Source organism: Schistocerca nitens, chromosome 1, assembly GCF_023898315.1.
Source record: "Schistocerca nitens isolate TAMUIC-IGC-003100 chromosome 1, iqSchNite1.1, whole genome shotgun sequence".
Classification (NCBI taxonomy): Eukaryota; Metazoa; Arthropoda; class Insecta; order Orthoptera; family Acrididae; genus Schistocerca; species Schistocerca nitens.
Window position 1 is genome coordinate 266,794,267 of NC_064614.1, and position 17,520 is coordinate 266,811,786.

General features: G+C 39.1%; 1 protein-coding gene across 1 annotated transcript in view; it reads left to right on the plus strand.

Moving 5' to 3' along the window:
* The window catches only part of LOC126242367 (heat shock 70 kDa protein 12A-like), a 225,077-nt gene that overhangs the window by 156,151 nt on the left and 51,406 nt on the right, over window positions 1-17,520 (plus strand). The window contains exon 11 of the mRNA XM_049948085.1: window positions 11,145-11,277. Within this exon, the coding sequence (XP_049804042.1) occupies window positions 11,145-11,277 (133 nt within the window). The remainder of the gene's footprint in view (window positions 1-11,144; window positions 11,278-17,520) is intronic.

Genomic DNA, 17,520 nt, shown 5'->3' on the forward strand with positions numbered 1-17,520 from the left:
TGCAGAAATCAGTGTGGGACATATGAAAAACTTATTCATTAGGAAGTGCAGTGAAACTTGGCATTAATGGACTATTGGACTATGGCATCACCTGGGGCACCTCTTCTTGGCTTGTGACCATATTAGTTGGACCCTAGACAACTGGAAAACCATGGTGAGGTCAGATGAGTGCCAGTTTCAATTTGTAAGAGCTGATGATAGTGTTCCAGTGTGACATAGACCCCACAACATCAGGGACCAAACTTGTCAACAAAACACTGTGCAAGCTGGTGGTGGCACCATAATGGTGTGGGATGTCTTTAGAAGGACTGTATTGGGTCCTCTGGTCCAACTAAACTGATCATTGACTGGAAATTCATCTACTTGGAGACCATTTACAGCCATTCATGGACTTCGTGTTCCCAAACAACAATGGAACAACAATAGATGACAATGTGCCAAGTCACCAGGCCACAACTGTTCATGATTGGTGTTAAAAACAGTCTGGACAACTTGAGTGAATGATTTGGCCATCCAGATTGCTGAACATGAATCCCATCGAACATTTGTGGGACATAATTGAGAGGTCAGTCATGCACAAAATCCTGCACTGGCAACATTTTCACAATTTTGGATGGCTGTAGATGCAATATGGCTCAGTATTTCTGCATGGGACTTCCAACAACTTGTTGTGTCCATGTCATGTTGAGTTGCAGCAAGATGCCATGGAGGAAGAGGTCCAACATGATACTAGGAGGTATCCTATGACTTTTGTCACATCTGTGTATATCTGCAAAGTACATCACACAGACTGAATGAGTCAAAGTATAATAATTGGGGACACAATCGCTAATGTACTCCACACATTTTTCTTTTCCTTTGTTAACTCCTCCAGAAGTAGGCTCATTGTCTAACTGGATGCATCAAGATGGAAGATGCTGAGTAGGAGGTTATTAAGAGAAAGGTGGATAAAACTAAGTTTCAGTGAGTTGTCTTGTGAGAAGTTAGAAATTTTAAATTATTGGGCAAATAGAAACTGAACAGGTAGGTAGGTTAGCTGACGTTACTTGCAATATAAAATTATGAGACAGAACTGCTTCCCAGTACTTCTTGAGGCAAAATATTGAGATCAGCCAATAGACACATATAAAAGTACAAAAAACTATACTAGCTTTCAAAAGTATTAGTTCCTTCTTTGATAAATAAAGAATGGTCAATTGGCAAATGTTAAGAAGGCAGAGCAGGTCACTCAGATCCTGGGATGAGAGGGACCCTCTTGTTTTGAGGGAGAGGACTCCCATCACCTGCACAACAGATGGATCCCTCATATCCCTGTGTTTATGAAAACTAGGAAGTGTATCACAAGATCACTGGCTGCTGGTGTAATGTGAAGGAATACATGCAGACGAATTTACAGCAAAAATGTTTATTAAAATTAGGAAACTGAATAAACATTTCCTTGTCACAGGCTTTGGGTGCTGTTCAAGAGGTACTATGTTTTTATTTTTGTTTATTGTGAAGCTTTTTTGTTTCTGTATGAAAACATTTCTGTTGGCTTTCTGCTTGATGCACATATGTGAACCAGCATCCTAAGTTGTGTTGAAAGCAAGACCAATAATGGTACTGAAAAGATAGAAGAAAAGAATGTACAGTTCAGTGTAAAACTGAATATTGGACATTTGATATTTAGTGCTAATTCACTTAAAAATAGTGTACTTTCAGTTTATGTAAATTGTGCTTCTTAGTGTATCATGTAGTAGGGCATATACTTGTTAATGTCTGTAAGATATGTATTGTTCTTTATGTTGATTCCATTGCTTATCCATCTAAATTTATAGTCATTTTATTATTACAAGAGCTAATTCTTCTGTGTGTTCGTTGAACTAGCAAACAATCTACACATTTTTCTTAGTACTCTGTACACATGATCTAATATCATTATAAAACATGATCCATGGAAAAAATCAACAAACATTCTGCTTGATGAAAGACTGAATTATCACATACTAACTTCAGTGTCTCATGCCTGAATGCTGTTTAACAGAATAATACCCTGAGGAATAGAAAGAAAAATGGATGTGGCGTCAGATTGTAATCATTTCAGCTTCATTAAGTGGACCCTCCTGCCATTTTTTAACTTTGAGGAAACCTTTGTTTATTCAAATTGAGATATAACAAAAGCACAAAGGAAAATTATACCAGTGTTAGGGTTCAAACATCATTCCTCTCTGTTGTTCATGGAGTAAATATTCGGATATAGAAACTAGTGTTTAAATACATCTGAACTGTAGTTTGTGCCATGCCTGTTGCTGTTCCTTGGTAAGCATAAATCTTTTCTCTCCACATTTTATCAAAACATAGTGTTATTCAGGAATGGAAAAATTAATGCATGGAGTGGCTACCAATATCTAGTAATTCAATTCTTCAGATACATATAACTTGGTTGTCACAGCTTGTTTGTCATACAGTGCTGCTCCTTTGAATTCCTTGAAAAATTAAATAAAGATTTATGGGAAATGTATTGCAGAATAAATTAAGTAAAAACAGATCTTTATAATTACCCATAAACAACTGAAAGTAAAAATGAGGTACGCTGTTTTAATTATATGCACTGTGCACCCCCTATCCTAATTGTTGACGTACATGGTCTCAACCAGATCCACACATTGTAGACTGCTAGCCCACAGCAGCCCACTACAGGAGTGGGCTGGCTGCTCTTTGTCTGACTCAATCTCAGTCAGTCCTTCATGGCAGCAGGCTAGCCCAGACCAGGGTAGCCATTGCTCATTAGCCACACTCATTAGCCGGGACCAGACGCAGGCCGCATTGCTCACTCCATGAACTACATCTGCAGTGCCCATCTAACCTACACCTTGAAACTTCAAAATGTTCCATGCAGCCTTTCCTAGTGTGTAGGATAAACTAAAGCTGCAAGGGCTGTTTTGCCACAGCATAAATAGTCACTTGTACATTTCCATTTCCATGCAAGAGATTTTACAAAATACAGTGGAGCATTGCTATAATAACATCCAAAGGACATTGAAAATTATGTTGATATAAATGAGTGTAGTTGTAAATGAGATTTGTATTTTCGGTCTATTGTGATAGCAAATGGAAAAGAACAAATTTATTTAGCCTTATTTTATTTTACGTACAGTATTCACTCTTAAGCTCACATGAACACAGTACATGCAACAGTATGTCAAATATTCACCAAACGTCTTTACTTAGGAGTAAAGTAATCAGTCATTTTACTCTGCCCAATACATACTTTCAGAATTACATTCTATGTTCATTATTTCATTTTCAGTTTCACTGCTTCCTCTCCTCACTTCATAGAATACGTTTACAATTCTAATGGCTTTTAAAGTGTCCCTCCCAGTAGGGATAGGCACTTCATTTCTTTCTTCTTCCTCTTCTTCTTCATCTCCCTCACTTATTTCAAGGTCACTGTGGCCCTGATTCTTCACTTCATTTGCAATTTTGTCTTCAGTTTGCACTTTGTTTGTAACAATGTCATCATACTGTTGCATATGTTTAATAGTTGCACTGACTAAGAATATCACAGCTGATTTCTGGCAGCAGTGCAGATGGCAGCAGACATCAGAGTCATTGAACATGTCTTCAGTTTTGGTGGCATTTATTCCTTCAGTTGTGATTCCTCCCATGACAGAAACAGTTCTTGATGGTTTGGGCTGTGATCCAGCTACAGACTGTGGCAATGCATCTGATTGCTTACATAAGTGTGATAGAATAATTCTGCTTTTTCACTATGCATTGTATCATTTTCAATAATATGAGCTCATGATAGAGCATTTAAGACTCCTAATTACTCCTTGGTCTTTGGGCTGCAATAAGGTTGTCGTATTTGCAGGAAGAAAAATAAGCTTAATATTCTCCAAACCATAGAGTACAGGATGTGCTGGACAGTTGTCAACAAGAACCAGTATCTTCCTCTTCTGAATTGTGGGCTCCCGATCCCAGCACCTTATTTTGGCTTCAAAAAGCTCAAAGGTCATCCAGGACTTTTTACTAACCTTGTAGTGTACTGGCAGATGTTTTACATGCTTAAAACACCTAGGATTTTTTGATTTATCTATCACAAAACAATTTTTTCTATCCAGTTCCATATGTGTTAGCACAAACCAGAATTGTTATTCTTTCATTAGACAGCTTGCCACCAAAACATTTTTCATTCTTGAATTTCAGAGTCGTGTTAGGTGCCAATTTAAAGAAAATGCCAGTCTCATCTGCATTAAAGATGTCACAGTCTACATATCCTTCATGAATTGTAGGCCACATGGTAGTGAACCATTGTTGGATTGTTTCAGTATTCACACTGTTGGTTTCACCACTCATTTTGCCAAAAGTAATGTGCTGACATTGCTTGAATCTGTCAATCCAGTATTCGATGCATACAAAATTCCTCATCTTTTAATTTACTGGCAAATTCCTCTGCTTTCACCATAGGGAGAGGTCCACTAATGCTATTTAAACCACTTAAGCAGCACTTCATCCACATTCCTCTGTTCAGCTTTTTGTAACCACTTAATTTTGGGTCAATTTTCTTCAAATGCAGTAACAATTTTATCCTTTTCTTCCAAATCTTTGGGCTGTGGAATTTACAAGGCCGAATTGATGACACACGTCAACTTTTTTAACTCCATTCTCGATTTCATGAGTCACTTTCACTTTTTCTTCCACCATTAAAACTTATCTTTTATGGGCTGTGCTGTTTTAAAATGTGTGCATTTCATAACAAATTGCTATGGTAACTGACATCACGTGCACTGTTGATGAGTTCTATAATTGTCACCACTACTGTAGTATGAATACGCTAGGGTAACAATGAGATAAGGAATCTATAGTACGCCGATTGTTGATAGAAGGGAGGAGAGAATAATACACCAGGTTGCCATATTACAACAACAGATTTCATTCTACAGTATACTAATTCTTGGAAAATCTTGTTGCTAACTGAGGCTGAAAATTATGTTATATATGAGGTAGATGCATATACATTTGTTGTATTAAGCAGGGACGAGAAGTATGTTTCATACCACAGAAATAGCCAAGTTGTCATTGTAACTGATGTTGTTATAAGAAAGTTCAACTATATAATTGAAAAATACTTGCACTGCAAATGTGCTATCACAGAATATCTCATCAAGCGATTAGTCTCAACAAACAAGAGTCAGGAAGCTTATGTTTCTTATAAGTTCTGTGCATCAGCCTGAAAATAAATAATAATAATAAAATAAAAATAAAAAGTTATGTATGCATTCTCTAATATGATAGAAATCTATACAGTTATACAGTAAACAATTTCGTTGAGAATCCAACCAAATAATTACGTACAATTAGAATGTCATTCACATTTTGAACACTTGGTGTAGTTGTTTTCTATGAAAAGAACTGCTTGACTGAATTTAGGTTTTGCCAAGGCATTACATCCACATTTACAAGATTACTCTGCAATTCACACTTAAGTGTTTAGCAGAGGATTCATAGAACTACTTTCACACTATTTTCTTACATTCTGCTCTCAAATAGCATGTGGAGAAAATGAACCCTAAATCCTTCTGTGCAATCTCTGATTTCGCTTACTTCATTACGGTGATCATTTCACACTGTGTAAGTGGGAGACAATGAAATATTTTGGCATTCAATGAAGAAAGTTGACATAAGAAATGTTACGAAAACCTGATTGTGGTGGCCTTGAAGCTTTCCCTGATGCTAACATCCTGGCTTGGAAGACTTGGAGTATAGCACAGAGTACACGATTACTTGCTAAAGTTCCTTATGGGACACTTGTTCCAGATAGGCCATTTACTTTGTCTACAAGAAGAAAGAAGAACCTCAATGCAGATGAATATCTTTTTATCTGGGCTAAAGTTGGCCTCAGCAATGCCTTTGCAATGAGGCTATCACATCGATGGTGACACAGTGCTCCAGTGTATGAAACACTGAGAGCAATAGACATTGATTTGAGTGGACAGTTTAATAAACAGCAGCTTATGGGTGGCCCTAATGTTTTCCGTCGACTACGAATGGAGTTCACTCATGATATACAAGCTGTTTTTGGAGGCAGTACATGGCTGACCATGGCCGTTGTTTGGGGCAGTGGTTATGGTGGCTTTGAAGCTTTCCCTGATGCCAACATTTTGGCTTGGAAGACTTGGAGTATAGCAGAAAGTACAGGATTACTTGCTAAAGTTCCGTATGGGACCCTTGTTCCAGATAAGCCATATACTTTGTCTACAAGAAGAAAGGAAAAGTTCAATGCAGACAAATATCTTTTTATTTAGGCCAAAGTTGGTAATGGTAATTGATGCAGGCCATGTGGTTAAAAATCAATGTGAGATCCCCACAATGCACAAGGAATTATTAAGTCAGAGCTGTCCATTTGTCCATCTTGTTGCTTCATGACCATGAAGTACATGGTGCCCCATGGGCTGGGAAGATAGTTATCAGTTTCATCTGCTCAGTCAGCCATCATTCTCTGACAGTTACATGATTGGACATTGTACTCAATCACTGAGGAGTGTACACTCCCTGGGAACAGTGTTGAGCACATATATTGTGCAATGTCTCATTGTGCAGACATGTTTTCTGTCAATTACTTTCTGCAAGTCCTACGTCCTGGACACAGTGTGTGGATGTGGCAAAGAAACTGGCCCACCCAGAGTACCACTAACCTGTAAGCAGCTGCCACACAGATACCCTCTTGGAGAACGGGACTTGGGAGCTATAAGAAGGTGCCAGCAACCAGCTTGCAGCTAGCACACTTGGTGTGCCTATGACTGTGAGTTGCTTGTGGTGTATGAGGTAAAATACTTCCGCCCATCAGTAGAAGCCCTTTCCTTCATTATTTATACCAACCAGAAGCCCATCATTCATGCATTACAGGTGAACAACACCAAATATTTGCTGCAACAGCCCCGCCAGTTGGAATGTGTGTCATAGTTCTCCACAGACATTTGCCATGTTTCTGGGATAGACAGTACCATATCAAACTGTTTGTCCTGAGCTTGGTGCAGTTGTCTCTGCTTCTGTGAACTTTGGGGATGTTGACCAAGAACTGAAGAGTGACGATCAACTGGACAGCCTCTACAACGATGCCTCCACCAGTTTACGACTGAACTAGTGCCCATTCCAAGCTTCTCCCATAGGATTTGGTGTGTCATATCTCTAAACAACACAAGCAGGATGCATGAAACCCACACTACTGGGGAAGCTGTGTAAAGTAGCCAGATTCTCAGATCATGAATCCAAAAGAACTGCATATGAACACACAGAAAAATTTAACCATGCTTTTGATTAGTTGCACCCCATACATGGTGCTTGATATGGACTTTGGAGACTTAAATCCCACAAGAGGGTCTTTAGTACTGGCATGGAACATCTTCTACAGTATCCCAGCTGCTCCATGACGTGCACACTTGGTGATGTACAACTTAACAGGAAGGAAGCACTGGATGTGGCCTGATATTGCACTGGAAAATTTTAATAAGTCAGTTAAGAAGGCTAGGAGAGTGTTTCTGTTAAAAAGAGCAGATAAGCAGTTGTTAGAATTTTCCTTAGACAGTGAAGTGACATCACTTAGTTCCAGTAAGATCAACATAATTATGGACAAAGTTAAAGCAGATTGTAAATCATGGTCTGGAGAATTATTTGCTTAGTAAGTGGATTAAGAACAGAAAAGACCAACCATGGTTTAACAACATGATTTGGAAAATACTGAGGAAACAGAGGCTGTTGTACTCTCAGTTCAAAAGAGAATATGCAGATCACAACAAGCAAAGGTTAGTAGAGATGTGTGAATCTGAGAAAAGATCTGTGTGCGAAACATACAATTACTACCACCATCAAACCTTAGCAAAAGATATGGCAGAGAACCCGAGAAAATTCTGATCCTATGTAAAATTGCTAAGTGGGTCTAAGGCTTCCATCCTGTCACTTGATGAACAGTGTAGTGCATCAGTTGAAGACACCAAAGGAGAAGGATACAAACATGTCGTCATTTGAACATCAGACTCCCGTATGAGCGACGTATTAGTAAGTATCCCTGGTGTAGAGAAACAGCTGCAGGAGCTGAAATCAAATGTCACCAAGTCCAGAGGGAATCCCAATTCAGTTTTTCAAAGAGCACTCAACAGCATTGGCCCTTTCTTAGCTTGCATTTATGGTGGCTCTCTTATCCTTCACGAAGTCTCAAGCAACTGGAAAAAAGTGCAGGTGACCCCTGTATATAAAATGGCCAAAGAATGGATCTGCAGAATTACAGAACAGTATCCCTAACATCAGTTTGCTGCAGAATCCTTGAACATATTCTCAGTTCAAATATAATAAATTTTCTTCAGACTGACAAGCTTATCTTCATGAATCAGCATGGTTTTAGAAAGCATCACTCATGTGAAGCTCTGCTTGCCCCTTTCTCACATGATATAATGTGAAGGGCAACAGGCAGGTTCCATATTTCTAGATTTTTGGAAAGCATTTGACATGGTGCTCGATTACAGGCTGTTAAAGAAGGTACAAGCATATGGAATAGGCTCACAGATATGTGAGGGGATCAAAGACTTATTAAGTTATAAAATCCAGCATGGTTTTGTTGCTGGCGAGTGTTCGTCAGAAACAAGGATATCATTAGGAGTGCCCAAGGGAAGTTGATAGGACCGTTGTTATTCTTTATATACATAAGTGATTTGGTGGACAGGGTGGACAGCATTCTGTGGTTATTTGCTGATGATGCTGTGGTGTATGGTAAGATGTCAAAGTTGAGTGATTTCAGAAGGATACAAGATGACTTAGACAAAATTTCTAGTTGGTATGATGAATGGCAGCTGTCTAAATGTAGAAAAATGTACGTTAATGTGGATGAGGAGAAAAAACAAACCTGTAATGTTCAGATACAGCATTAATAGTGTCCCTCTTGACATAGTCACATCTGAGTACTGCTTGAGTGTTGGAATCCATACCAGGTTGGATTAAAGGAAGGCACTGAAGCAGCGCAGATGTGGGCTGCTAGATTGGTTTTCAGTATGTTTGAACAGCATGAAAGTGTTACGGAAATGTTTGGGGAACTCAAATGGGAGTTACTGGAGGGAAGGTGATGAACTTTTTGAGAAGCGCTATTGAGAAAATTTAGAGAACTGGCATATGAAGCTAACTGCAGAACAATTCTGATGCCTCCAACATACATTTGCGTAAGGACCACGAAAATAACATATGTGAAATTAGGGCTCATATGGAGGCATATAAAGAGTCATTTTCCCCTTGTTCTATTTGCAAGTAGAACAGGGAAGGAAATGACTATTAATGGTAAGGGGTACCTTCCACTAAGCAGAGTATTGATGCAGATGTAGAATGCAAGTTTTCTGCTCACAAAAAAGTGAAGTAAGTTTTGCTAAGATGTCTAATTGTCATCACAATCATTTACATTTTGTGTGGGCTCCTGAACTTATTTCTCAAAATAAAGTAGCAGCAGTAATGGCTAAAATCTTTCATGCCTACCAATAAATTTTTGGAGGGAATGATTTCCAGCAGAAAAGCTGTCTGGCTTGCCTGCCTTTTGGTGCAGTCTCACCTTATCTTCAAAACACATACTGACATTCTCAAGTGTGCCATTCTCAGAAGCCCAGTCGCCAAATTTGGTCTTCTTTGATTACAGGCTTTTATTCTTCGGTGTAGTTTCATTTTGTACATCTCAAACCAGGTAACTAAAAATATTTATAAGAAGTCATTGTAAAATGACTGGTACAAGAATTAAAACATCAAAGCTTGAGATTTTATTCCAATCTGACATGGAAAGTTAACCGAGAACATTTTATCCAAAAATATGTCTCCCTCCTGACCTCGTTCCTCTGAGTACTTTTTCCATTCACTATCTAAAAGTTCACATGTTGACACATTAAGATAGACTCAGCAGCTTCCCATTATTTTATTTGAGATGGAAGCATGTTCACAGCATTCATACAGTACCACCCTGTGGCTCTAGTGGCTCTCACTAGATTACATCCACATCAAAATAGTTCAAATTAAACAGTGATACTGTATCCACAACTGTAATGATACTTGTCCTTCTGTTCATTTACCAGATTCTTAATCTGACATGGATAAAAAGCTCTGTGGATGTACTATTTTCTCTGTGACTCAGAAAATACAATTTCCACTCCTGGGCTGATCATCAGAGTGCTCTTTTACCATGCTGGACCAAACTGCAATTGCATCTGAGGAACTGCAAAAAAGTGTGTGATAACAGTTCTTTTGTAAGGAAAAAAAAAAAAAAAAAAAAAAAAACCACTAAATTATGATGATGAATAACTTTAATTTCAAGTTAGCAGAACTACAAGCCAGTGTACACATAAGGTGATGTGTGGTGTTAGCTTTATAGGCTAACAAGTCAATCAGTTATTTCAGCCAATGCCACCCTGGTAAAGTGAAGCCAGGTGGGCCAACTAGGGTAGAGTAGGACCTGGCAAATTGAACCAGACTGTCTACTCGTGCTACATGAACCAGTGTAACTGAGGCAGGCTAATATGGGCTGGTCCCAATAGGTTTACCAGCAATTCATATAACATATTTGTAATACCATTCCATGATGAGCACTGCATGTACATTCTGAGTGTTCTGTGAAAATCATAGGCAATGGTGCCATTTACCAATACACCATTAGATCTTGACAATACCAAAGGAAAAGCTTCTGTTTGGAATCATAGCATCAGTTACTTTAAGCAATATATTTTCAGAACACCGTGCAGAAACTGCTGTACAGTGGCAGAATTCATCATTTTTATAACAGTTGTGCTGGCAGCATACATCAAGAAAGATGAAACAATGTAGTAACTTGCAATAAATGTAACATGCATCAAGTATAATGCCACAAGTGATTTCATTACACAATGTGATCTTATTACCATCACCAGAGTTTATTCTATCATTTAGTGCACTGTTTTGTGCCATAAGTGATGTTCCATTTATGCTGAAGTTAACTAATTAGATAAAAATAGAATAAGAAATAATTATCTACTTTCTATTTTTATTAAAAAAAAATGAGTGTTTTGAAACTAGATTATTGATGTATGAAGTTTCTTAGTTATAAGTTTTGATTAAACTGAGAAATTAGTTGCTTGATTATTAATTGCTATGTTACTTTATTTAAGGAAATGGGACTTTCGATTTTGAAAGGAGCTGTTTTGTTTGGGATGAATCCAGAAGTAATTACAGTCAGATATTCAAAGCAGACATATGCAATAGGTGTGCTGAAGCCATTTATACCAGGAGTACATCGGAAAGGTAAATATTTCCTAGTGGTGATATGTTTACATAATTTGAGGCCAAATAAGCTACTATAACCAGAACTATAGTTACAGAATCTGTGCCTACATCAATGATTTCTACATTTTTGTCTCATTTGTGATCTTTCATTCACACACACGCACGCACGCACGCACGCACGCACGCACACACACACACACACACACACACACACACACACACACACATATATATATATATATAACAGAGGGAAACATTCCACGTGGAAAAATATATCTAAAAAGAAAGATGATGAGACTTACCAAACAAAAGCGCTGGCAGGTCGATAGACACACAAACAAACACAAATATACACACAAAATTCAAGCTTTCGCAACAAACTGTTGCCTCATCAGGAAAGAGGGAAGGAGAGGGAAAGATGAAAGGATGTGGGTTTTAAGGGAGAGGATAAGGAGTCATTCCAATCCCGGGAGCGGAAAGACTTACCTTAGGGGAAAAAAGGACAGGTATACACTCGCACACACGCACATATCCATCCACACATACAGACACAAGGCTTGTGTCTGTATGTGTGGATGGATATGTGCGTGTGTGCGAGTGTATACCTGTCCTTTTTTCCCCTAAGGTAAGTCTTTCCGCTCCCGGGATTGGAATGACTCCTTATCCTCTCCCTTAAAACCCACATCCTTTCATCTTTCCCTCTCCTTCCCTCTTTCCTGATGAGGCAACAGTTTGTTGCGAAAGCTTGAATTTTGTGTGTATATTTGTGTTTGTTTGTGTGTCTATCGACCTGCCAGCGCTTTTGTTTGGTAAGTCTCATCATCTTTCTTTATATATATATATATATATATATATATATATATATATATATATATATATATATATATATATATATAAAGCTTTTTTTCCAGTAATTTTTTTATATAATTTTTCGATGATGTAAAACCTAAACCGTTGTTACTTAATCTTGCGTGCAAAATGTGATTCACCTAAAACTATCACAATGAACATTTCCTGAATGACATGAGTAACTGATAAGCAAATTTCACAGAATAAAAGTAAAAACAAACAGCCTCATTAAGTCAGCATATGCAGTGACTCCAGAAGTAATGGAAAATATATTATTTTGGTTGCAGAATGTGCTCATTTCTTAAATAGAACAATGACTATTTTTGCTATGAAGCTGAGTGCATAGTGATTTGAACTGGAATTATGTTTGTTACATGGTTCTAGTGTCATTAATTCAAAAGAAACTGTCTTTTATGCCCTATAGGTGTTGGCCAACAGTTAGAACCACTCATAGCATGGTGTATTAGAAGTAGAAGTAGAAATTTATTGTCTCGTAACATACAATTCAAGCCATTGACTTAAAGTACAGGAGACTCGTCAAAACACAAAAACTGGTTTACAATTTTAAACAATCCCTAGTACCTTAGACAATTGATATTTTGATTATTTATGAGTGTATTCCTTGGGCTGTATCCATGATATCTTACGATGAAGCTGAATGTGTTGGTTGGATTACAATTATAATGTACTTTCTCAGCAAAATGATTGCTGCTTCCTGACACATTAGAGGTCATTCTATTTCATACAAAAAGGAACATGTTCATTCACTCACTCACTCACTCACTCATTGATTCACACACATACCATTTTCCATAAATCCCTTCATGGAGGACAGCCTTCAGGGATGTAATGAGACAAGCTACGGATTAATAGGCAGAAACAGCCACTGCAGTCTGTTTCTGTAAAGCAAGTTTGATATTGTAACAGCTTGACCAGTACTTAGATCAAATCTCAGGAGTTCTACAGCTGGTCTTAAACAAATGTTCTCCCACACTGGAAAGGCCAAAGAGGATTTTTAAACTGGCTGGTTCATTCCTCTGATCTGCAAGCAATAAATATTTATCTATGAGGAAATTTAGTTGGTGTCATTTGTAAGGAGACCTAAATAATATGAAATGTTAGATTAGAGTAGCCTAATCTTAAATAAAACACAGTACCCAACAGTGTGCATAGCTGGAGGGATGTGTTGCAACTGATGGCCATCAGTTTGGACTTTCTTGGTAAGAGGACTCTTATGGCTGTGGCAGGCACAGGCAATAAGATTGTCAAAATTAAAAAAAAAATGATCTAGAGGATATCTTAGTAGTATACAGTTCAGAGTACTGTATTAATCCAAAAACAGTTCAGCTCAAAAAAATAATGAATTTCATTCTGTGTACTTACCACTGGAAAAAAGTAGCAATCTGGCTGGTGTAGTGATTTACAAAAGGGAAATGTTCTGGTTGATAGATTCATTCATTCATTCACATATTATGTTACGTAAATCCCATCATGGAGGAAACCATTCATGTATGGGGAATGAGTCATGTTATACATTAACAGGCTACTTCTACAAAGTACAGGCTACTATAGTCGTGACAATTAAGTAGATCCCCAACAGTTCATAGCACTGTTGCCAGCTTTTAACAACAAAGCACTAATGACTGCAGGTGGAAACAGTAGCCATCTAAAGAACTGCAACAACACTGAGGCATTGCCATAAAGGTGTTTACAAAATCACTCTACATTATCAGTTGACGTAGGCCCGTCAAGCTGCTGCATCCAGCCCATTGCAGCTATCAGGACTCAACTCACTCTGACTCAACTATAACAACAAATTATGACTAACATTAATCTAGTCACACTGATAATTATGGTAACTGCTTATACACTCCTGGAAATGGAAAAAAGAACACATTGACACCGGTGTGTCAGACCCACCATACTTGCTGCGAGAGGGCTGTACAAGCAATGATCACAAGCACGGCACAGCGGACACACCAGGAACCGCGGTGTTGGCCGTCGAATGGCGCTAGCTGCGCAGCATTTGTGCACCGCCGCCGTCAGTGTCAGCCAGTTTGCCGTGGCATACGGAGCTCCATCGCAGTCTTTAACACTGGTAGCATGCCGCGACAGCGTGGACGTGAACCGTATGTGCAGTTGACGGACTTTGAGCGACGGCGTATAGTGGGCATGCGGGAGGCCGGGTGGACGTACCGCCGAATTGCTCAACACGTGGGGCATGAGGTCTCCACAGTACATCGATGTTGTCACCAGTGGTCGGCGGAAGGTGCACGTGCCCGTCGACCTGGGACCGGACCGCAGCGACGCACGGATGCACGCCAAGACCGTAGGATCCTACACAGTGCCGTAGGGGACCGCACCGCCACTTCCCAGCAAATTAGGGACACTATTGCTGCTCGGGTATCGGCGAGGACCATTCGCAACCGTCTCCATGAAGCTGGGCTACGGTCCCGCACACCGTTAGGCCGTCTTCCGCTCACGCCCCAACATCGTGCAGCCCGCCTCCAGTGGTGTCGCGACAGGCGTGAATGGAGGGACGAATGGAGATGTGTCGTCTTCAGCGATGAGAGTCGCTTCTGCCTTGGTGCCAATGATGGTCGTATGCGTGTATGGCGCCGTGCAGGTGAGCGCCACAATCAGGACTGCATACGACTGAGGCACACAGGGCCAACACCCGGCATCATGGTGTGGGGAGCGATCTCCTACACTGGCCGTACACCACTGGTGATCGTCGAGGGGACACTGAATAGTGCACGGTACATCCAAACCGTCATCGAACCCATCGTTCTACCATTCCTAGACTGGCAAGGGAACGTGCTGTTCCAACAGGACAATGCACGTCCGCATGTATCCCATCCCACCCAACGTGCTCTAGAAGGTGTAAGTCAACTACCCTGGCCAGCAAGATCTCCGGATCTGTCCCCCATTGAGCATGTTTGGGACTGGATGAAGCGTCGTCTCACGCGGTCTGCACGTCCAGCACGAACGCTGGTCCAACTGAGGCGCCAGGTGGAAATGGCATGGCAAGCCGTTCCGCAGGACTACATCCAGCATCTCTACGATAGTCCCCATGGGAGAATAGCAGCCTGCATTGCTGCGAAAGGTGGATATACACTGTACTAGTGCCGACATTGTGCATGCTCTGTTGCCTGTGTCTATGTGCCTGTGGTTCTGTCAGTGTGATCATGTGATGTATCTGACCCCAGGAATGTGTCAATAAAGTTTCCCCTTCCTGGGACAATGAATTCACGGTGTTCTTATTTCAATTTCCAGGAGTGTATATTACTTTATGTGTGCATATATTATACATATGTATGCTTTAAGAAAAAAAACACTGCTCCTCTTCCTCTACTACTTAGCTGCTATCTTTATCTAATACTTCAAATAAAGCATTTATGTAACTTTACACAGACCACTATCAGCTATCTATATTCTGGGGGAGGGGAGTGGGTGTGATATGTCTAATACAAATATTTGAGCTAAGCAGTACTTACATTCCTGAGTCCAAGTTTTCTGATAAATTGCAGATGGAGTGGGGAAAATTTGTTTTTGAAAATTTTTGGGTTTTTCAATTTCCTGCCTGTTATCCTCTGGCAACCTGTTGTAGACTTGTGGACCAAAGTATAAAACTCCATTCTGAGACCTAGAGATGGATGCATTCTCTATATGGGAATTATTTCTATGTCTGGTATTGTGGTTGTGAACTGCAGAGTTGATTCCTAAATTCACTTTCATTATTAACACTTAGGAGACAAGCATCATACTCCTACATTGCATGGATTATATTCCAAAAAGGTAAGTGATGTGGCCTATGTGAGCCATTTCTCAGCTTTGTGTGTTACAACGTTTGTCTAAGATCTGTCATCTGTATAAAGATACTCTGTGGGGGAGGCAGGTGGGAGGGTGAACACACAGTTGTCACTCATTTTGGCGAGGAAGGAATACAGACAACATTGTGTGTTACTTGCTTTGCAGCTATCACATTCTCCATATCACCATGCACAATGCCTGTCAAGGTCACATGAAGTGCAAAGGGCCTTGGTTGTTACCTGATACATGTTTTGTATTTATTTTCAAGATGGCTTTGTGATTCAGTAATGAAAAATATCTAATTCTCGAAAAGCTAAACACAATGGACATTCATTTTGCAGATGAGACCTTTTGCTTTTGTGAAATCGAAAGGCATCACAAATGTATTTCTTTTGATGACAAAACACAGAATGACTGCATCCTATATCACTGTCAGTACTATATCAGGAATTATGAAAACACTGAAACATTACAGTAGTTTGAATTATGATAAAAACAAGGCTGGTGTGGACTACAGTAACAAGCTAATGGGCTACTACCCTTTTGAGAGGAAGGAAATAGCATGACTGAAGAAATTTTTTTCATATTTTTTGATGATAATTGTAAATTCATATGTTTTATATAAAAAAAGTTGAGAGCCACTAGTAAACATGCTCTTGAATTCATTACCAAATTGGCAGAGACAAGAAGACCTACTTGAGTTAATGTCCACTCAAAACAGTTCACCTGTGAACATACTCACTGGAAGATATTTTGGTAAATTGATTCTGGCTACTGAAATGTTCAAATGAGCATAGATGCAAGGTTTGCGTAGAATGAAACAATGTCACATCTGGGAAAGTGGCAAGAAAAGATATCAGGTACTATTGTGAAAAATGTCATGTAGGTCTTCCAAAATGCTTTGAAAATACTAAGGCAAATGTAACTAAGTAATTTTCAATAACAAAACTATGTTTTCATAGAGTTTTAATTTTAGCGCCAACAATTTCTGATCCTATCTCCTTTTATTAAATGAAAGACAAAAAAGTTGTAGTTATAATTAAAACAACAAAATTTCGATTCAATACAAAAAATGTCACTGGTGTAAGTGTTTCTTTGCAGTATTTCATAGAAAAAAAGGACTATTCTTCCAAATGTTATAAACTTACTTAAATTCAGTGCAGTAGAAGTGGCTCCATAAAATTCAGAAAAACTGTGAAAAAGTGCAGTATCAGCCAGTTGATTGAAAACCTAGCTGCCCAGTCCTCAAAGTGTTAACCATGAACAATATTTGGCAAAATATATATTGACATGTAAGTGAAAAATCCCTAGATTCCTGAAGAGGCTTCTGCAAGATGTTTGGTTATTAACTGTACATAAGATTCTTATTCTGTGTTTCTGTAGAATAAATATATTTTTCTCCTTAGCTGTAATCCCTCAAACTTTATGCCAAAGAACAGAACTGAGTAAAAATATGTGAAGTATGCTAACAATCCTGTCTGAGGATCAACACCGAGAGGTTTATGAGTGTAAAGCAGAAAAAATTGAGCTCATGGGTTGAATTATCCACATGCTGGTGCCACTTCATTACCCATCTGGGTGCCCTGTGGCTTCACACTT